Here is a 22,356-nt window from a genome sequence, read left to right as displayed (position 1 = left end):
GTTTGCAGGTAGGGTGTGGAGGAAGTAGGCTTGCATGCAGATCTGATTAGTTTTCCAATTTTCTCCCCTTCCAGGTAATACTTTCTAATATTCAGAACAGAAGTCCCAAGCCTGGCCCTGCTCCCCACGATCAAGAACTAGGTTTTTTCCTAGAAACGGGACTGCAGAGAGCCCATGTCCTCTATTTCAAAAATGGGTAAGCTATCTTCTCTTTTTAAATCAAGTTCCTAAAGAAGGAAAGCAGAAAGCCTTATCATGCCGTGTTCAGTTTAGTTATTATCCTGAAGCAGTTTGAAATATACACCACAACTGGAATTTCTTGAAGACAGAGTGAGCTCTTTTGTCTCTTCTCCACCTGGCTCATCACTTGCCTGGGAGATTCGAAGGAGGGAGAAGGGCACGTGACTGTGAGTCTCAGTCCGGAGCCCCAGGGCCAGGGGATGCTGGGGGCCCAGATCCGTGCCCTCCTGCCCCTGTGGGGACCGTGCTGCCCTCCTGCCCCCGTGGGGATCAGCCGCCCTCCCACCCCCGTGGGGTGCTGCCCAGGCCTCCCTGCTTTGCTGCGGGACACGTTAGTGAATCGGCAACCCTGGCCCACAGCATCGTCTCCTTCTGAACGGCTGGTCCCTTTAGAGAACTGGATTGCCAGGTCTCGACAGTTTTTGTGAAAGTCCCTGAGGCTGGAGCGCCATGCAAGTGGTTTCTCTGTGAGCTGCCTCTGAAAGGGGATTTTAGAAGGTTCAAGGGCCTGAATGTAGTAACAGACGCTGGCGCATTTGCTGTTTGCCGTCCTTCCATGTTGCTCTCATGAGGAATGAGACAGTGCTGTTCAGACCTCTCAGCTGCCCCTTGTTTTGGCCTTCTGCTTCAGGATGGGTGTCCGTGGAGACCGACGCTAGGTGTCTGACTCCCCCGAGGCTTCTCTGAGGCCACGCAGGGGGCCCCTTCCTCTAGGAATGGTCCCGTGGAGCTCCGAGCTACAGACGGGGTATTGGAAATGTGGAGCTGCCCCCTCTTCATTTTCAAGAGCCTCAAACCTTGAGGCATAGCTCGCGGAAGTGGGATTTCATTTCTGCTTGGGTGCCCGGAGCCACATGCTTCCGTTTCCCTTTCACTGGGGAGCTAAGTGCTCGTTTTCCAAATCCTGTTAAGCCGTTTGTGGAGCAGGCCTGCTTTGCTCCAAAGGTTCGGATTGGCAGGGCCCGCAAAAGGCTGCAGTAAACTCCTCAAGGTTTGGAGTGGCTTGGAGGCTTTGGCTTAGAGATGCTTTCGAGTTTGATCTCATCTGTCTCTGGCAGATCGTCTGAGTGATGGTGCATGGCCCCCAGGCTGAGTTTTGAGTTCTAGTTTCCTTGCTGTTATAAATAGAGGGAGAAGGGACAGAACATGGGAATATTTTCCTGGTGATCTTTTTGCTCCCTTTTCACAATCAACCATAGTCATCACAGAGGATGCTCCAGCCTGGCTTTCCCGGCCTCTAACTGTGAGTGTGTGTGATTGACGGACATGCCCAGAGGCTGGAATGAACTACCCTGGGGCTTTCAGAAACCCCCAGTCAGCAGCTTCTGTTGGAAATGCTTTGTGTGAGATTGATGAGGGTGGGCTGGCCGGCTTAGTTTCCTATTTGAAGCCTGCGCATCAAGGAGGAAGAAGCAGGGCCGTTGGGCTCAGCTCTCTTTTCCTGGACCCCTGGATGCCCCCAGCACCGAACAGGAAAATAATGATGAGAAGCTTGCCGCAGGTGACGGATTACGTGCTGTAACTGCTCACTGGCTCAGCCTCATTTCATCTCACCCGAGTTCAAGGCGATTCCCATTGGCATAGTCAGAGTTAGGGCACTGCTCCATTTTGAAGCCCCCTTCCCTCTTTGCTTGTCCTTTTGCTCATCTCCCTGGGCTTTAAGGAGCAGTAACGCCCTGAGCCAGCGGCTGGGGAGGCCTCACCAGCTCCTCAAGGCAGGGGCTGGGAGCAGTGACGAGAGCTGACCGGGGTGGGTGGAGGCGGAGGCCAGTTTTGAGACCACAAGATCCGGGGGAAGAAGAGACCAGTAGGAGGTTCTGGACATGCCAAGTGCCATCGGCTGCATACCTGGCGGTCCCTCAGAGCCCGAGGGCCGCACCTGGGGGGCATCTGACAGCGGCCGCCCGCCCCCGGCGTCTGCAGGGCTCGTGGGGACAGACGCACCGGCCGCCATCCCTGAGCTCCGGGGGCTTCCCGTCCTGCGATGTGTTTGCTGCTTCAATGTCTCACTCCTTTTTGTGTTTCTACATTTGAAAAATATGTATCTGGGAGGATATAATGGAAAGAATTTGACTGATTTTCAAGCACAGGAAGATGCATCATAGATGAGTTTAGCAATAAGAGATACACAATTGATAAAGCGTATCTTTTTCTTTAGAAATATGCTTAACTATATTCAGCTTTTTCATTGCCAAGCTGGTGACCTCGGGGCTCTCTCAGAAAGACCCTGGCCCTGGGACCGGTTCCTGGGCCCCTCGCGATGCCTTGGGTCTCTTTCCTCTCTCCCGAGTACTCCCCCTGGTCACTGATCCTCGCGGCGTTACCTCGGCCACGTCACCCGTGCCCCACAGTGTAGCCTGCGTTTCACGCGCTTGGCTTCTGCGCTTCTGACCTCAGTCCTCTGGGCTCTGCCCCGCTGCAGGGGAGATGCTGTGTGCTGGGCTTCGGTCTGACCCTCAAACTGTGGCCTCATCCACCGTCCAGCCTGGCTTGTGAAGAAGCACTTGGCCCAGGATGAGGCATGGCTGGGGGTGGTTCCCAGCTTCCACTGTGGTGTTTTCTCATCCTACTTACATACATCATGTGAAATGCCGGGCTGGATGACAAGCTGAAATTAAGATTGCTTTGAGAAATATCAATAACCTCAGATACGCAGATGATACCACCCTAAGGGCAGAAGGTGAAGAGGAACTAAAGAACCTCTTGATGAGGGTGAAAGGAGAGTGAAAAAGCTGGCTTAAAACTCAACATTCAAAAACTAAGATTCTGGTCCCATCACTTCATGGGAAATAGAAGGGGAAGAAGTGGAAACAGTGACAGGTTTTATTTTCTTGGGCTCCAAAATCACTGTGGACAGTGACTGCAGTCATGAAATTAAAAGACATTTGTTCATTAGAAGGAAAACTATGACAAACCTAGATGGCATATTAAAAAGCAGAGACATCACTTTGCCAACTAAGGTCCCTGTAGTCAAAGCTATGGTTTTTCCAGTGGTCATGTACGTATATGAGAGTTGGACCATGAAGAAGGCTGATCGTCAAAGAATTGATGTTTTCGAACTGTGGTGTTGGAGATGACTCTTGAGAGTCCCTTGGACTGCAAGGAGATCCAACCAGTCCATCCTAAAGGAAATCAGTCCTGAATATTCATTGAAAGGACTGATGCTGAAGCTGAAACTCCAGTACTCTGGCCATCTGATGCAAAGAACTGACTCATTAGAAGAGACCCTGATGCTGGAAGAGATTGAGGGCAGGAGGAGAAGGGGACGACAGAGGATGAGATGGTTGGATGGCATCATGAGCCCAATGGACATGAGTTTGAGCAGACTCTGGGAGAAGGTCAGGACAGCCTGGTGAGATGTAGAGAGGGGCTGCAAGCAGTTGGACTCGACTGAGCAACTGGACTGAGCTGGAACTGACGCTTTGCAGAGGTGAAGTCAGAGTGCGTTGGCCTCAGAGGGCCAGGGCTGCTGCTCTGAACTCCTCAGATTGCCTTGCCCATGGCAGGCCCCGGATGGGGGGCTGAGTGGGTGCTGGAGCCAGAGGACCTGAGGAGGAGCCGGCGCTGCTCCCAGCGGGGTGTCGGTTTCTTTATCTGTGTGTGTGCTAGTTACTCAGTCATGTCTGACTCTCTGCGACCCCGTGCACTGCAGCCCGCCAGGCTCCTCTGTCCGTGGGACTCTCCAGGCAAGAATACTGGAGTGGTTGCCATGGGGATCTTCCCGACCCAGGGATCGAACCTGCGGCTTTTATGTCTCCCGCATTGGCAGGCGGCCTCTTTGCCGCTAGTGCCCCCGGAAAGCCCTTCTTTATCAGCCAAAACACCCGAGAGCTGCGGTGAGCTGCAACCGAGAGATCGTGCGTGGGAGCACTTGGTGTGGCGTCGGGCGGGCAGCCAACGGTGAACTGTAATTTCCGCTGACGATGATGCCCGGCTGGCTGTCCAGCTGGAAGCGGGACCACAGGCAGGTCAGACTCCAATTCCTGAAGCAGGCGTCGTTCACTTGATTGCAGAGCCTCACGCAGCAGAGTTCTCAAGGAAGGGCCTTTGTTTATGATTGCTGGTGCGTGTGGTCTCTGCCTGAGAAGCATCGCGATTAGCCTAGAACCCCAATAACCGAGGGCCACAGCTGTGTCTCAGAGAAAGGAGGAGGGGCTGACCATTCTGGGCAGCACAGCCGGCAGCAGAGGAGCAGCCTGGGGCTCCCCCAGCTTTCTAGGAGAGGAGTGTTACCCCTCCCCCACGGCTTGAGTCCTTGACGCCAGAATTGCCAGAGCAGCTTGACTTGGGATGCTGTTTATTTGCTCCACGTTGATTTAGGAATATTCAACCATGTCCTGGCCTTCCCAGGTGGCTCAGCGGCAAGGAAGTCACCTGCCAATGCAGGAGATGCAGGTTCGATCCCTGGGCCAGGAAGATCCCCTGGAGGAGGGCAGGGCAACCCACTCCAGTGTCCTTGCCTGGAGAGTCCCAGGGACAGAGGAGCCTGGCGGGCTACAGTCCATGGGGTTGCAAAGAGTCAGACATGACTTAGCAGCAACAACAAATTACGCCTTATAAGCAGAGAAGCAAAGGAGAGTGCTGGAGCTTTTCTTCTTGTCTGCCATGTCAGCTGTACTGGGTAAGCCAAATGGGTTGTATGTAGTGTGTGTTTTCCCTGGTTCTGAATTGGTTTAATTCAGGGAAAGTGAAAGTGAAAGTTGCTCAGTTGTGTCTGACTCTCTGGGACCCCGTGGACTGTAGCCCACTAGGCTCCTCTGTCCACGGGATTCTCCAGGCAGGAATCCTGGAGTGGTTGCCATGCCCTTCCCCAGGGGATCTTCCCAACGCAGGGACTGAACCCAGGCCTCCTGCATTGCAGGCAGATTCTTCACCATCTGAGCCACCAGGGCGGCATGGGGAGGGTGAGGGCGGGGATAAATTAACGCGAGAAGGCCCATGAGCATCCGAGCTGGGAGATGCGCCCGCTGGGTTGTACTCCTTCCTGGGTCGCATCAGGAGTTCTGTGTGGGAGGCCGTGACTTGGAGCGCGTAGGAGGGCAGGCAGTATGGTCAGACTCCTGAGGGTCCGGCTTCCCTGAGGCTTGCAGCCGGGCCGGGCAATAGAGGGGGGATTGCGCCATTGTAGCCAGTCGCCAGGATATTTTGTTGTTGTGTTCAGTTGCGAGGTCGTGTCCGGCGCTTTGCAACTCCATGGACCGCAGCACACCAGACTCCCCTCTCCTCCACTGTCTCCCGGAGTTTGCTCAGGTTCATGTCCACTGAGTCAGTGATGGTATCTACTCATCTCATCCTCTGTCGTCCCCTTCTCCTTTTGCCTTCAGTCTTTCCCACCGCGAGGTTCTTTTCCAGTGAGTCAGCTCCTCCCATCAGGTGGCCAGAGTACTGGAGCTTCAGCTTCAGCATCAGTCCTTCCAGTGAATATTCAGGACTGATTTCCTCTAGGATTGACTGGTTCGATCTCCTTGCTGTCCAAGGGACTCTGTGTGTTGGTTATGGCTCTGTGCATCACCACTTTGTGCCGGCTTTAACTAGACCACTAGTTACCACTACACGTTGACTTGTAAAAGTTTTAAACCTTCCCCAGTCATCTTGTTGACCTTTGTAACCGTTCAGCCCTTCTCAGTGTAGCTTGGAATCAGCAGGCAGGAAGAGGGCCGTGAGGCTGGCCGTGTCCCCTGGGTGCTGAGCTTCCTGGGTTTGTGGCCTCAGGGAAGCAGGAGCTTCAGACGGGCTCCTGCAGCCGGGGAGGTGAGGGGGGCGTTTGCTGGATGCGCTGGTCTCTCCAGGCTCCGGAGCAGAGCGACTTGGCCCTGTCCTTTGCCGCCTTGCCTTCAAAACGTCTTCCTTCTGGCGGGGATGGAAGTGGTGGCTTTTTCAACTGCACAGTCACTTTTGTGTTAAGAGTCAAAGAGAAAATTCAGACACTTTTCCAGTAAGCATTTATTTAGTATATATCAACTTTTTGTACATGACATTTCTCAGGAGATTCAGAGAGCAAAAGGAAATGAGCCTGCACTCTGGGAGATGGTAGGAGAAAAGAGACGGGTAAGACGTCCCACGTTACTTTAGAGGTGACAGCAGAGAGAGCGTTAGGGACTCCGCTGGGCTGGCAGCTAAGAAGCCTCCTTGCGAGGCGGGGGACGCAGGTTCTGTCCCTGGTTGGGGAACTAGGAGCCCACGTGCAGCAGAGCAGCTTAGCCCGTGCGCCACCACGAGGGTCCACGTGCCGCAAGAAAAGGTCCCGTGTGCAGCCAAGACCCGACACATCTGAATAAATTTAATACTTTTTTTTAAAAAGGAGCACACCGTGGAAGAACACCTAGTCACTTTAACTGAGCTGAAGTTTGCAGGCCCATTCATTCATTCAGTATTTATTCATTCGTTTAATGAGGATTGAGCGTAGCCCTACCAGGAACCAGGCCTGCTCTCAGCACTGGGGCTTTAATGGTGAAAAAGAGTGCCAAAGTCCCTGGCCTCCCAGAACTCCGTTTCTGAGAATTAAATAAAACAAGCAATTTCAGGAGAGTCGGTGCGTTGTGACAGAGGAAGTCCAGCTTGTCACAGAGGCGAACAGGAAGCTGCGTGTTGAGGCAGCTGCAGATTTGGGAAGGGGAGACAGCTTCGGAGAAGTGGGCTTGAGGTGATGGAGGTGCAGACTGGGGGGAGTCGGGGTGCATTCCAGCTAGCTGGTGGGAACATGGGGTTAGAATGTGCTCAGTATTCTCCATGGGAAACCAGGGGGCTCCGTGGTAAAGAGCCTGCCTGTCAATGCAGGAGACACAGGATACTCAGGTTTGATCCCTGAGGCGGGAAGATCCCCTGGAGAAGGAAATGGTAACCCAGACCAGCATTCTTGTCTGGAGAATCCCATGGACAGAAGAGCCTGGTGGGCTATAGTCCATGGGGTCACAAAATGTCATATAGGATTGAAGCGACTTAGCACAGATGCACACAGTATTGTATGTGTTCTGCAGGGTGTGAGGAGGCCACTCTGCTTGGAGCAGAGGCTTGTTTAGAAGCGTTTAGGTTTTTCTGTAAACCTCCCAGCACAGGGCCTGGCCTGCAGGAGGTGAAATCAGTCACCTGACAGCTCTGCTGCGTGCCGGGACTGTGCGTGCTCCTGCGTTGATTAACAGAAGATGCATAGTCCAGGCTCTCAGGGAGGATGCAGTCTAGTGAGGGAGATGATGAACAAGTAAACCCGTGCTTAAAATCACAAGTCATAGCAAGTGCTAGAAAATGCAAGTCCTGAGAGAGTGACAGGAGACCAAGCCGTGAAGGATGAAAAGGAGACGAACATGCCAACAGCAGGAGAAGGAGTGTTGCGAGCAGAGGGCCCGCCACGTGCGAGGTCTTGACCCAGGGAAGAGCCTGACGTGTTGAGGAGTCTGAAGAGTCCAGTGGGGCTGAAGCGGAGGTGGAAGGGGAGAGTCCCGGACTCCCCTGGTCTGGCTGACCCTGAAGAAGGCAGACCTATTACGGCGGCGTACAGTGGGAGAGGGGTGGTCGTCCAGGGGAGAATCCCCGAGTCACCGGGACGAAAGCGAGGGGCAGTGGGAGGCAAGGCATAGATGCTCCCCTCAGAGACGACAGCTGTGGCAGGGACAGAAGTGCGCGCCCCGGAGGCGTAAGGGGTGGTGGGTGTTCCGTCCGAGTGTGCGGGGCTCGCTTGGGTCACAAGTTGGGCGTTTCAGCGCATTGGTGGTATTTAAAGCCCTGGACTGGATGGAGTCAGGGAGGGACAGAGTGTGAAGAGAGATGCCCAGACAGCCCAGGGCCCAGTAGGAAACCTCCAAGAGCCGGGCGCTGGGCTCGGGGGAGGGGCCCACGGGGGAGCCACCGTGAGAGGGGACCAGGAGGGGCGTCCCCGTGGAGACCCGGGGCATCACCCGTGGCCAGTGATGCTGCGATGTTCGTGAGGGGAAGACGAGGCCCGGGGTGAGACGCGTGCACGGCATTCCTGACCTCGACAGGACTTTCGCTGGACGGTCAGAGCCGCAGCTCGACTGGGGAGAGAGGGCAAACGCAGTGGTGGTGTCTGAGGAGGGTCGCTTTCAATAAATGTCATTTCCTTTCCCATTTCCTTTTCCAAGTTGGCTTCTTGCTGGAGGATGGATGGTGGAAAGATGGCGGAAGGCTAAAAGCTAGGCTAAGGGCAGGGAATTCATTCTCCAGGTGTGGAGGAGGTTGAGGTACCAGGAAGAGCCCAGACTAGGGTGGTTCATTTGGCCAGAATCTAGTGCCAGAACAGCCATGCCCCGATGCCAGTCAGACGTGGTTCATTTTACTTGGATTTTGGCCACAGGCTGCATACACTGTGGTCTCAGCAAGAACCACGTGTGTGTTTGAGAGGATGATGGGGTGATGGAGGGAGTGGGGGTCCATGTAGGCGGCTGCTTCCTTGACTCACAGCAGCTTTGGGGGAAGTTTTTGGACCAGGGTGAGTCCTGCAACCTGGCCACCACGCCCACCCCGGTGATGCCTCTTGTCCTTCAGGCATCTTGAGTCTGGAAGATTTTGGGTCAACCTAGCCAGCTGTGCTAAGCACTTCACACAAGTCTTTTCAGTAATAAGAAAACTTTTCATAACAGTTGAGCTGACGGTCGCTTAGACACTCTGAAAATCCCAGCGTCCACGTGGGCGGCTGTTCTTCCTGCTGTTCAGTCGCCCCGTTGAGTCGCTGCGACCCCATGGACTGCAGCACGCCAGGCCTTCCTGTCCCTCACCATCTCCCGGAGTCGGCCCAAGTTCATGTTCATTGCGTCAGTGATGCCGCCCCCCATCTCGTCCTCTGATGCCGTCTTCTTCTACTGCCCTCTATTTTTCCCAGCATCAGGGACTTTTCCAGTGAGTTGTCTGTTTGCATCAGGTGACCAAAATGCTGGAGCTTCAGCTTCAGCATCTGTCCTTCCAGTGAATATTCAGGGTTGATCTCCCTTATGGTTGACTGGTTTGATCTCCTTGCTGTCCAAGGGGCTTTCAGGAGTCTTCTCAAGCATCACAGAAAGAAGGCATCAATTCTTTGGCGCTCTGCCTTCTTTATGGTCCAGTTCTCACAATCATATGTGACCTTGGGGAAGACCATAGCCTTGACTATGCGGACCTTTGTTGGCAGAGTAATGTCTCTGCTTTTCAACACACTCTCTAGGTTTGTCATCACTTTCCTGCCAAGAAGCAATTGTCTTCTGATTTCATGGCTGCAGTCACCATGTGCAGTCATTTTGGAGCCCAAGAAAAGAAAGTCTGTCACTGTTTCCATTGTTTCCCCACCTGCTTGCCATGAAGTGATGGGACCAGAATTAGTTTTCTGAATGTTGAGTTTTAAGCCAACTTTTTCACTCTCCTCTTTCACTTTCATCAAGAGGCTCTTTAGTTCTTTGCTTTCTGCCATAAGAGTGGTGTCATCTGCATACCTGAGATTGTTGCTATTTCTCGCGGCCATCTTGATTCCAGCTTGTGCTTTATCCCACCCGGCATTTCAAATGGTGTACTCTGCATATACGTTAAAAAAGCAGAGTGACAACATCCAGCCTTGACGTACTCCTTTCTCAATTTGGAACCAGACTGTTGGTCCATGTCCAGTTCTAACTGTTGCTTCCTGACCTGCATACACATTTCTCAGAAGGCAGGTAAGGTGATCTGGTATTCTCATCTCTGGAAGAATTTTCCACAGTTTGCTGTGATCCACACAATCAAAGGCTTTGGCATAGTCAATAAAACAGAAGTATATGTTTTTCTGGAACTCTCTTGCTTTTTAGATGATCCAGCGGATGTTGGCAATTTGATCTCTGGCTCCTCTGCCTTTTCTAAATCCAGCTTGAACATCTGGATGTTCATGGTTCATGCACTGTTGAAGCCTGGTTTGGAGAATTTTGAGCATTACTTTGCTAGCATGTGAGATGAGTGCAATTGTGTGGTAGTTTGAACATTTACTGACATTGCCTTTCTTTGGGATTGGAATGAAAACAGACCTTTTCCAATCCTGTGGCCACTGCTGAGTTTTCCAAATTTGCTGGCATATTGAGTGCAGCACTTTCACAGCATCATCTTTCAGGATTTGAAATAGCTCATCTGGAATTCCATCACCTCCACTAGCTTTGTTCGTAATGATGCTTCGTAAGGCCCACTTGACTTCACATTCCAGGATATCTGGCTCTAGATGAGTGATCACACCATCGTGATTATCTGGGTCGTGAAGATCTTTTTTGTATAGTTCTTCTGTGTATTCTTGCCACTTCTTCTTAATATCTTCTGCTTCTGTTAGGTCCTTACCATTTCTGTCCTTTATTGAGCCCATCTTTGCATGGAATGTTCCCTTGGTATCTTTAATTTTCTCTCTAGTTTTTCCCATTTTGTTGTTTTCCTCTATTTCTTTGCATTGATCGCTGAGGAAGGCTTTCTTATCTCTCCTTGCTATTCTTTGGAACTCTGCATTAAAATGGGAATATCTTTCCTTTTCTCCTTTGCTTTTTGCTTCCCTTCTTTTCTTTTTTTTTTTTTTTTCAGAGAATAAACTGTTTATTAAACAAGGCAACAGCAGCAAAGGGCTTCTCCCTTCAGAATCCCTTGTATTTAATACAGCTTTAATCAAGAAAAGAAAACATACAAATGCAAGAAATACGTACAGGTAGAAAAGGCATACCAATAGAAATGCAGCGTTAATTGAGGGGGAGACGAAAGCGATGCTTTGTAGTTGCCGGGATGTCTCTAGGGGACAGCAAGTCAACGCTTATCAGCCTTCCTCAGAAGAGACCGTTTTGATTAATATCAGAACCATCTGACTCAATCTATTAAACCCTGAAGGAAGGGTATTCTTCAGATATAAAAGATATGACTTTGATTAATAATTCTACCCTATTGCTATTCCATGCATTAACAACTGTGTGGCCCGTCTAGAAAGGGAGCCTTTGAAATTGAGGAAGACAGGCTTCCTAAAACACTCAAGTTCCTCCACAAAACCACTTTTCGGCGCTCCTCCTTGGGAAGGGACCCGAGCTGAGAAGGTGTCACCACTGGAGAAGCGGGAACCCGACTTACATAATTTATTTCACTATCTACAGATTGAGGGTCAATTACTCGTGACATAATTCCTGGTTGAAGATAATGAGATCTTAGGAAAACTGGCAAAAGCCTAGACAGGGAGTGAGTGGTACTACGGTCCGCGCCGCCGACCCCGCGGTCTGGCACCGTTTAAACACCCCGCGAGCGTGTCTCCCTTTGCTGCCAGTGGGTTCCCAGGTGTGACGAGAGGCGATGCTTAGTCCATGGCAGAGGGGCGCTCTGCGCTGCTGTCGGTCAGGGCAGGGATGGGGGTGCGGGTGGAGGTGGGGGGTGGGGGGTGGGGGATTCGCTTCAGCCCTCTATCCACAAGCTCCTGCCCCATCGGCAGGCTCCTCTCACATCGCCGCGTTCCTCCTGATGTTCACGACCAGCCTTCTGCCGTATCCTCTGTGGTCCACAGGCTTCACGTCCACCACCGTGGCCTTAATTCGAGACTCATCATTGTAGGTCTCCAGTTTGACCCTGATCCTGAACATAAAAGATCGAAAGCTGGCATTCTGGAAAACCTCCTCAAATGCTTGCTCGTTCTTCTCTTTTAATTCCCTGAGATAAGCAGTGCTTGGTCCAAGGGTGGCCTCTGCAGACTTCTGGAAACACGTGACCCACTGATTCTCTTGAAAATCGACATTGACTGATAGGATCATGCGGTACTTGAAATTGGGGAATTCACTGTCACACTTTTCGCGGCGGTACAATCCGTTCTGCCGGTCGATCACTTTCTTGTTGCAATCCTGAGTTGGGCAGGCCTGGTACATAAAATTTTCTTTGTGAAGATACACCACGGTTGCCACAGAGCTAAAATAGTCAGGCTTGTTGCCTTGGCCCAGGTTCTCCGACTTGACCTCATATAGTTTTCCAGTTGGTGTTGCTCCCACCCGCTCCTCCACTCTTTAGATCAGAGATGGAAATGCCATCTAAGGTTTGTCCTTCTGAGTCAAACCATCCACGCAGCTTATAGGCCTCTGGGATGTCAGGGTTCACAATCATGGTGCTTGAAGACAGCACAGAGAGGCTCCGTCCACCAAAATCAGAAACTCTGGCTCCTTTGATGGCCATCACAGTTTGTCTAGAACCATCAAATTTATCAGCATCATCTCCCCACAGGGTAGCGTTCACCACTTTCCCTGACATATCCATCAGATAGATATTTCTCTTCAAGACTTCTCTGTTGTTAGACTTCACTATGATTTTTGTGACATCTTTGTAGTTCTTGCAGATCCTGATTATGTCTACAAGCGAGTCTTTAGATTTGCTCTCCAGGTCGCCAATCCCCGTGAAATCAAACTGAACTGTGGGTAAGTGATGACCGTCTTCACAGGGCACGACAGAAGTCTCATTTTTGAAGGTCATCTCGTAGTCGTTTTTGGCAGCTGTGAATTGTTTGTTGGTGATCTTCAGGGTGCCTTTAGAGAAGTAATAGACCTTGTGCACGTCAGTAAGGGGGAAAAACTTGTCTGCTTGCTCACTGAAAGCAGTCGCTCTGATTTCACCACTCTCATCAACCAGCTCTATGGAGAAAAGCTTCCCTTCCCCTCGGGAGTTGCTCCAGGTACGGATCTGACGTTTGTTGGTGACTGGTGCGGGGTGAGGCTGGCGATGGGTGCCACTTTGGCCTGTGTGCCCCCAGAGCTGCTCACTTGGCTGGCACTGCCAGCTTTTCCAAACGTCTTTGAGGCACCAAAAGCCTTAGATGCAGTGGGAGCCGCTCCTGGGCTCCCCTTCTGTTGCTGGGGCCTGCTGGTTGGTGGACTGGCTGCTGAGACAGGAGGAGGAAATACTGGCTGCTGCCCGTGTCCTTCATTATAAGGCGTTGGGTTGCCAATCTTTGATCCAACTGCTTCAGCTGATTTCAAAACTTATAACTCCATCAATATAACCACTCTCCTTCCATCTTTCAGCGTGTTCACAGTAAATCGGTTAACTTGGCAAATGCAGCTGCTGGGCAGTCGCTCTTCCCCAAGAGGATTCAGCTGTGTTGCCAGCATGAAAGAAGATAGAGTATTCAGTCCGTCACTTGTAAGCAGCCCATAGCAGGGTGGGCTGTTGCCTGTAGCAATGGGACGGGTGTTAGTGGCTTGGAGGGTGGGTTTTGTAGATGCATCCCCTGCTGCATGATGGCCGCAGTGGCCCCTTCGCTCAGGTGGCCCACCCTGGTTCCTCCACAGCAGCTCCCTCGGTCTGCTTCCCTTCTTTACACAGCTATTTGTAAGGCGTCCTCAGACAGCCATTTTGCTTTTTTGCATTTCTTTTTCTTGGGGATGGTCTTGCTCCCTGTCTCCTGTACAATGTCACGATCCTCCATCCATAGTTCTTCAGGCACTCTGTCTATCAGATCTAATCCTTTGAATCTCTTTCTCACTTCTGTATAATCATAAGGGATTTGATTTAGGTCATACCTGAATGGTCTAGTCGTTTTTCCTACTTTCTTCAATTTAAGTCTGAATTTGGTAATAAAGAGTTCATGATCTTAGCCACAGTCAGCTCCCGGTCTTGTTTTTGCTGACTGTATAGAGCTTCTCCATCTTTGGCTGCAAAGAATATAATCAGTCTGATGTCAGTGTTGACCATCTGGTGATGTCCATGTGTAGAGTCTTCTCCTGTGTTGTTGGAAGAGGGTGTTGGCTATAACCAGTGCATTCTCTTGGCAAAACTCTGTTAGCCTTTTCCCTGCTTCATTTTGTACTCCAAGGTCAAATTTGCCTGTTACTCTGGGTGTTTCTTGACTTCCTACTTATGCATTCCAGTCCCCTAGAATGAAAAGGGCTTCTTTTTTGGGTGTTAGTTCTAGAAGGTCTTGTAGGTCTTCATAGAATCATTCAACTTCAGCTTCTTCAGCGTTACTTGTTGGAGCATAGGCTTGGATTACTGTGTATTGAATGGTTTGCCTTCGAAACGAATAGAGATCATTCTGCTGTTTTTGGGATTACATCGAAGTACTGCATTTTGGACGAAAGAGTCTGAAATGGGTTCAGTTCAGTTCAGTCGCCCAGTTGTGTCCTTCTCTTTGTGACCCCGTGAACCGCAGCACGCCAGGCCTCCCTGTCCATCACCAACTCCCAGAGTCCACCCAAACCCATGTCCATTGAATCGGTGATCCCATCCAACCATCTCATCCTCTGTTGTCCCATTCTTCTCCTGCCCCCAATCCCTCCTAGCATCAGGGTCTTTTCCAATGAGTCAGCTCTTTGCATCAGGTGGTCAAAGAATTGAAGTTTCAGCTTCAGCATCAGTCCTTCCAATGAACACCCAGGACTGATCTCCTTCAGGATGGACTGGTTGGATCTCCTTGCAGTCCAAGGGACTCTCAAGAGTCTTCTCAAACACCACCATTCAAAAGCATCAATTCTTCAGTGCTCAGCTTTCTTCACAGTCCAACTCTCACATCCATACATGACCACTGGAAAAACCATAGCCTTGACTAGATGGACCTTTGTTGACAAAGTAATGTCTCTGCTTTTTAATATGCTATCTAGCTTGGTCATAACTTTCCTTCCAGGGAGTAAGCGTCTTTTAATTTCATGACTGCAATCACCATCTGCAATGATTTTGTAGCCCAGAAAAATAAAGTCAGCCAGTGTTTACCCATCTATTTGCCATGATGGGACCAGATGCCATGACGTTGTACAGAAGACAGGAATCAAGACCATCCCCAAGAAAAAGAAATGCAAAAAAGCAAAATGGCTATCTGAGGAGGCCTTACAAATAGCTGTGAAAAGAAGGGAAGCAAAAAGCAAAGGAGAAAAGGAAAGATATACCCATTTGAATGCAGAGTTCCAAAGAATAACAAGGAGAGATAAGAAAGCCTTCTTCAGCGATCAATGCAAAGAAATAGAGGAAAACAACAGAATGGGAAAGACTAGAGATCTCTTTAAGAAAATTGGAGATAGCAAGGGAACATTTCATGCAAAGATGGGCTCAATAAAGGACAGAAATGGTAAGGACCTAACAGAAGCAGAAGATATTAAGAAGAGGTGGCAAGAATACACAGAAGAACTATACAAAAAAGATCTTCACGACCCAGATAATCACGATGGTGTGATCACTCACCTAGAGCCAGATATCCTGGAATGTGAAAAAGTGGGCCTTAGGAAGCGTCACTATGAACAAAGCTAGTGGAGGTGATTTAATTCCAGCTGAGCTATTTCAAATCCTGAAAGATGATGCTGTGAAAGTGCTGCACTCAATATGCCAGCAAATTTGGAAAACTCAGCAGTGGCCACAGGACTGGAAAATGTCAATTTTCATTCCAATCCCAAAGAAAGGCAATGCCAAAGAATGCTCAACCTGAAATGGGTTAGAAAAAATTCCCTTGTGGCTCAGCTGGTAAAGAATCTGCCTGCAATGTGGGACACCTTGGTTTGATCCCTGGGTTGGGAAGATCCCCAGGAGAAGGGAAAGGCTACCCACTCCAGTATTCTGGCCTGGAGAATTTCACGGACTGTATGGTACATGGGGTCGCAAAGAGTCAGACACAACTGAGTGACTTCTGCTTTCACATTAAAAAAAAAAAAATCAGGGCCCTTTAGAGATGGGAACTCTGAGACCCACAGAAGTCATGCTGAACGACCATTCAGTCAATGTTTATCTAGAACCTCACTAGGTTGTTTACGAGCACCAAACACTGTTCTAAGTGAACAAGTCAGACCCAGTCACTGCCTTGATGGGGTTTACATTTTGGCTGCGGAAACAGTCAGTAGACAAGGCAGTGGTGAGTTGTGCTCAGAGCGGTCGGCCTGCAGAAATGACTCATCTGTCTGCGACACACGCCACAGGAATCTGGGTTCATCGTGACCTGTGGCCGCCCCTCGAACCCCTGCACGTGTCCCCTGTGCCCCGAGTGCCGCAGGGCGGGGCCGGGCTCAGGGCTGCGTGTTGGAAGCAGAGCTGCATGTTTGGTGGGTAACTTGTCATCCAGAACTGTTCAGTCCCTGTGGGTGGGCCCTGGGTGGTTCTTACAGACGTAAAGGCTTTGAACCTCTCTTTTCAAAGGAAAAGCAAAGGTCCCAATTATATGCCCTTCTTAAAGAGACCAAACTATGGAGAGAATAAAAAGATCAGTGGTTGCCAGGAGTCTGGGGGAGAGGGGCGATGGAGGCACAGAATACGCGAGTGTCTTAGAGCAGTCGGAGGACTTTATGTGCCAAGGTAGTGAAGGATTGTTGCTGTTGAGTCCCTAGGTCGTGTCTGACTCTTTTCAGCCACATGGACTGTGGCCTGGCAGGGGTTTCCCAGGCAGGAATACTGGAGTGGGTTGCCATTTCCTCTTCCTCCAGGGGATCCTCCCGACCCAGGGAGCAAACCCGCATGTCCTGCCCTGCAGGCGGACTCTACACTGCCGAGCCAGCGGGGAACCCGCCGGTGACCGATCGGCGTTGTTAGACTTTTGTCCAAACCCGCGGAGTGTGCAGCACTCTTCCCGTCCTGACGAGAACCTTAAGGGGAACCGTGGACTTTGGTGATGAACATGCGTCCGTGTAGGTCATCCTTGGCGTAAAAAAAAGGCCACTCTGGTGAGTGATGTTGCTAGCGGCTGTGTGTATGGGGCGAGGGGGTACATGGGAAATTTCTGTACTTGCCTGTCCATGTGGTTGTAAACCTAAAAGTGTTTTAAAAAAAAAAAAAGAGGGGGATCAGACAAGGCAGGGTGACTGACCCAGGGTCACAGAGCTAGCTGGCGGCCGTGCTGGGACCTGGCCTCCTCCTGGCCCTCAGCCCCGTTCCCTCACCACTTGCACCAACTTCCCAGTTAGTGTCCTCTTCTTGAAAATGGAGAGCTGAGCAGCAAAGAACACATTACACTCAGAAAATAAGGACTTTAACATCAGTCTAGGTGTCATTATTTACGTAATAAGCCTCAGCCAAGGCGTCTCTGTTTCGTTTCAGTGTAGACTGGGTCTGGCTCATCCCTTAGTGCCGTCAAAACTTTAATATGAAAACAAAGGAATGTTTGTGGGTTTTACTTCTGAAACTCCAGGGCTTCTTTCCATGAATGAATATGGGGAGTGAATTATGGGAACGGGCAGTTGCTTGCTTTGCGGGCACTGCATAAGTGCTAGCAGGCACTGCGTGTTAGAGGCCTGTGTCATCGAAGCGTTATCAGCGTCCAGCAAGGGGGGTGCATCGTGTTGGCCTGTCCTTGGCTTCAGGAGGAGAATAGGGTGGGCTGTCTTAGGCTCCCGAAGTCCCAGGTGGGGGAGGATGGGGAGGGGAGGGGAGGGGGCCCGTGAACTAACTGGCAGTTGATGGCAGCTCTCAAAGGCCCCTCCCCGCATGGCTCTCCCAGCTGCAGGCTTGCCCCCTCAGCCCCTATTTGGAGTTAGAACTCCCTGCAGATGAGCAGGGCAGGAAGTTACCCCAGTTCTTCACCTTGAACTTGTCTAAGATAGTGATTTTCTGTTTTACTGGGGGGAAGGGGGGGATTCTTTGTTTGTTTATTCATTCACTTATTTATTCATCCATCAAACATTTATGTGCCAGCAGCTAGGGTAGAGACGGCAAAAGATCCCAGTGGATTTTCTAGTCCAACAGGAAAATAAATAACCACTAGTGGGCTTAAGCCTTATCAAGAAGGCAATACTATCTTTTTAAATTTAGCCTTTCACTTTGCAAGTTCCCCCAAAAGAGATGGTTATATAACAATGGTGTCTCAAAATCAAAATTAACTTTTTTAAAAAATATATTTCCCAATAACTCCTGATACGACCGGAGATTGACTCTGGAATTTTCTGATACAGATGACAGTGTTAGCTGGCCGACTCTCGGGTCATACCCTGGATGGGGTATCATCAATGAACAGACACAGCAGGAGCATACAGTGGGGAGTGAGGAACGCCGCCCACTGCTGTTTAGTTTCAGATGGTTTGTTATTAAATTCACTTGTTCTGCCAGGGTTTATTCAGCTTCCACTCCTGCCAGACATTCTCCAGGTGCTGGGGGTGACATGGTGAGCAGCCAGACATGCTTCCTGCTCTCAGAAAGAAACCGGGTCCTTATATTCCTGGGAGTATGGCTGTACCCCAAGATGGTGCTCAGGAGGTAAGGTACCCCCTGCTGTGAGACTCGGTCTGTAAATGAAGCTGACCTGGGGAGGTTCCCCAGCTCCTGTCTGAGCAGAGCCTGAAGATGGATCGGTGCTCAGGAGCTAACTTGCAAAGGCAGAGTGGGGTGGGAAGTGTCGTTTAGACCTGAACGGATCCTAAACTGGCATCAGCGGCATGTGGCTCAGCCAGCCCACTCTTATGCTCTGCTTTATTTTCCTCCACATTGGGCTTCCCCGGTGGCTCAGATGGTGAAGAATCCACCTGCAATGCAGGAGACCCAGGTTCAATCCCTGGGTCCGGAAGTCCCCTGGAAAGGGGAATCGCTTCCTACTCCAGTGCTCTTCCCTGGAGAACCCCATGGGCAGAGGAGCCTGGCAGGCTACAGTCCATGGGGTCGCAGAGAGTCGGATGCGACTGAGTGACTGAGCAAACAGCATTTAACCAGCATCAAGTATCCTGTGAACAGAGCTTAGAGGATCTTCTTAGGTTGTTGAGCATTCCAACCCTCAAGACTCACTTGCCACAGCTGGCATCTGTCTGTTGAGACGGATCCAGAGTAGAATCAGAGGTTGCCAGGAGGGCGGCGTCGGGGGCTTCTCTCCTGTGTGAACTGTCGGCTGGACTGTCCATCCGGCCACCCGCGAGCTTCGCCCCTCCCGTCATGGAGTGACTGCTCCCGAGCTAGAGAAGGAACCTCGCATGGAATAGGGGTGGGCTCTGTCCCGACTGAATGTCTCCCTGGGGGATACTCAGTCCTAAGTCATCACATTCAAGGAAGCCCAAAGCTTTGTTGTCTACATCAGATATTTATAGCTCCTCCCAGTCCAGATGCAGGTTATCAATCAGGGGTCATTTTTAACATAAACAATGTTGCCTCGTAACATAATTGACACTCTCTGGGTAGCTTTAATTAGGTTTCCAGAGAAGCAGAACTAAAAAGTTAACCTCAGGTCAGATTCTCAAGCAGGAGAGGAAAGGGATTTGTTAACCCTTTCCTGCATTATATATATTTTTCCTGATCTGTTTACTGTCTGTCTCCCATCACTGGCATACAAGGTCCGGGAATTTTTGTCTGTTTGGTTTGGGGAGGGATCTGGGTCTGTCTACGGTTGTGTGTGGATGAGAGAGAGAGTGAGTGAGCGCCTCCTGTTCGGGGATGGCTGTGGCTCATAGATGCCTGACAGCTGTGTCCTCTTTGGAATGAATGGACGCAGCACGCGTGTACTGAGCGCTGGGTGCTGAGCGGGGTGCTAGTCCTGGGGAGTCCGGCGGATGTGGCCACCTGGCCGGGGCTCGCGGGCTCCTGCTCCTGCCGCAGCTGCTTGGTGGGAGGGCCTTCCAGATCTTCCTGAGAGATGACGTCTTTCCGTTGAAAGTGGGTGGAGGGGGCCAGGTATCACATCATTTCCTTGTCCTCAGTCAGAAATAGCGTGTTTTCTGGGGTGATCACAGGGGCTTCTGCCGTCTGCCTTATCTCTGCGACAAGGCTGTTTGCAATGGTGGCGGCTGCATTATAAGATGCTCCCCAAGCAGCGGGCTTCCCTGGTGACTCAGCGGTAAAGAATCCTCCTTCCAGTGCAGGAGACACCAGTTCGATCCCCGGGTGGGGAAGATCCCCTGCAGAAGGGCATGGCTTCCTACTCCAGTATCCTTGCCTGGGAAGTCCCACGGTCAGAGGAGCCTGGCGGGCTACAGTCTGTGGGGTTGCCAAGAGTCGGACACGACTGAGTGCCTGAACAACGACCCCGGGCAGGTCTGACAGACTCCTTCATCTCTGGGTGGCAGCGTGGTGCTGGTCAGCCTCCTTCCTTCAGCCCAGACTCGTCTGGGTTCAGGGTTCCCACCTCTTCCACGGCTTAGTGTTGAGAACCTTGCTCCCAGAGCCTCCCAGACCCGCATGTTTTTTTTTTTTGAATCTGTAGCTCTTTGAGTTGACATCTCATGGAGTGAAGTTAGGCACAGAAGCCTACGAGCCTGTCTCAGTGCGGGCTTTGCAGGCAGCGCTCGAGGGCAGACCGCTGAAATGACACGTGTGTGCTGGGAAAGAGGAATTCATGCCCCTTCTGGTCAAGGAGGAAGCCAGCTCTCACCCTCTGCGCCTGTCAGACTGCGGGGAGCTTTCTTGGTGCCGTGGAGCGAGTCCAGATGTGCCTGCTGGGGACGCGGCTGGACAGCGGGGCCGTGGGCGAGCCGGCAGCTTCCCTGCCTGGGTCCCAGCCGGGCCGCGCTCGCCCTCCTGCCTCCCCGCTGCCCTGGCGTGGGTGCCAAACGCGGGAATGTGTTCTGTGAGGGCAGGGCGTGGGGTCGAGGCCCCAGCTCTTTTCAAGAGATATTTCCTACCTGTTTCTAAATCATCATTTTTCTCTCTATTCTTTCTTTTTTTTCTTTTCTGCAGAGATATTTTTAGTAGCTCTTACAGAGAGTCACAGAGAGATTGAGCTAACGCCCAGAAAGTGACTGAGATATCTTTGGAGAATTTATGACTTTTCTTAGGAAATGCTAGAACCTTCTCTTGAAAAGGAGAGGGGCCATGCATTTCTTACAAAGACCTGCCTTTCTGTTTGTGGAGCCGTGTCTGCCGCTGACCGCACATTGGTAAGGACGGCTGTGTTCTCACAGCCCCGTCCTACGTGAAACTGTAAGGCTCGGAACGGTTAGCGAACTGTTTCTTTCAGCTGACGTTGGTTTTTGCACATTCCTCTGTTTTGGGGGTGCGTTTTTCTCTTCTCTCACAGATGGCTCTGGTGGTAACCCTCCAGGCCTGTTGCAGACACGCCGTGCCTTCGCTTCTGCCGGCTCTTCCCCGGTATCTTCTCTTTGCTGGCAGGTGCGTGGTTGACGGGCGTGGGAGCTGCTTCTCCTTTGAATCTCCCTGGCAAATTAGCATCAGAAGCAGCAATCTCTGCATGTTGGAAACAAGCAGTTAAAATACCAGGAAGAATCTGATACTGTATTTCTTCTGAAGAAATGCCCAGAAAAACTCATTAGCCAGACTTGGTAAAACTTCTGAATTACAGATTTTTTTTTTTTTTTAAAGATGCAATTATATTGCTTTCAAGTACATTTTGAGCTAGTTTTTTTTTTTTTTTTTGAGAAGCTATTGCCTGCTCAGTTCCATGTAGTTATTGAGAGCCTGCTGGATGCCAGTCTCTAGGATAGGCTCTGGGATTTGAGATGAATGAAAAATGCTCTTGTGAGCTCATGGGGAAGACAGAGATGTCAACAAGGAGTTATGGGACCCGGTGACAGCAGGGCAGTGGAGAGACGGGCTGGTGGGTCCAGGAGCAGCCCGGAGTGCTCACCGCGTTGCTCAGAGCTGACCTCTGCACTCCGCCTTTGGGGGACAGTCCCGTCTTCAGGAGGCCTGCGGGGGAGGCGGGCAGGGATGGTGGTCGTGGCTGAATGCTAGAGCTCCCAGGCAGGACGACAGGCTTGATGTGCTCTTGGCAGGCAGCGCTGTCTAGGGGTTAGTGAGCACTGACTCTGGATCCAGCAACCTGGGTGTGAGTCCTCTCTCCTGAGAATGCCGTGCCCTTGACCTCCCTGTGGTTCATCCGCCTCACTTGTAAACTGAGGGCGCAACATCGCCTGCTTCACGTGTCATGCCTTAGTAAGCAGAGTGTCTGGACAGTGTCTGGCACACGGTAAGCATGATAAATTAGGGTTTGTCAGCTCTCTGGCAGCTCAGACGGTAAAGAATCCGCCTGCGGTGCGGGAGACGAGGGTTCGATTCCTGGGTCAGGAAGATCCCTGGAGAAGGGAAAGGCTACCCACTCCAGTGTTCTTGCCTGGAGAACCCCACTGACAGAGGAGCCTGGCGGGCTGCGGTCCATCGGTTCACAGAGTCAGGTAAGTCTCGGTGACTATACAGCACTTTTTCACTTTAGAAGAGACGATCCGAATGAGCAGCTGAGAAATCTGGGAAGATAGCAGCAGTGGGAGCAGAGTTCAGGGGTCTTCTCATATCTTGACATTAAAAAAACAGTAACTGGATAGCAAAACCAAAACCCCG

At 51.1% G+C, this 22,356-nt stretch overlaps 2 protein-coding genes and 1 pseudogene across 7 annotated transcripts in view; 2 read left to right on the top strand and 1 right to left on the bottom strand.

Annotated features, from left to right (window-relative positions):
- The window catches only part of TTC7B (tetratricopeptide repeat domain 7B), a 266,980-nt gene that overhangs the window by 89,739 nt on the left and 154,885 nt on the right, over positions 1 to 22,356 (top strand). For all 6 annotated transcript variants that reach the window (XM_065941200.1, XM_065941203.1, XM_065941202.1 and 3 more), the window contains exon 5: positions 75 to 196. In XM_065941200.1, the coding sequence (XP_065797272.1) occupies positions 75 to 196 (122 nt within the window). The remainder of the gene's footprint in view (positions 1 to 74; positions 197 to 22,356) is intronic.
- On the bottom strand, positions 11,593 to 21,929 carry LOC136172087 (replication protein A 70 kDa DNA-binding subunit-like). Its single transcript, XM_065941198.1, is given in 9 exon segments — positions 11,593 to 12,153; positions 12,155 to 12,878; positions 12,881 to 13,411; positions 13,414 to 13,490; positions 18,862 to 19,025; positions 19,570 to 19,706; positions 20,435 to 20,627; positions 21,647 to 21,708; positions 21,908 to 21,929. Coding segments are annotated over 9 exon segments (2,424 nt in total). The 3' UTR covers positions 11,593 to 11,639.
- LOC136172799 (small nucleolar RNA SNORA11) lies at positions 16,014 to 16,125 on the top strand (annotated as a pseudogene).

Source organism: Muntiacus reevesi, chromosome 7 (assembly GCF_963930625.1).
Source record: "Muntiacus reevesi chromosome 7, mMunRee1.1, whole genome shotgun sequence".
NCBI lineage: Eukaryota > Metazoa > Chordata > Mammalia > Artiodactyla > Cervidae > Muntiacus > Muntiacus reevesi.
This window is presented reverse-complemented; position numbering and strand designations above follow the sequence as displayed.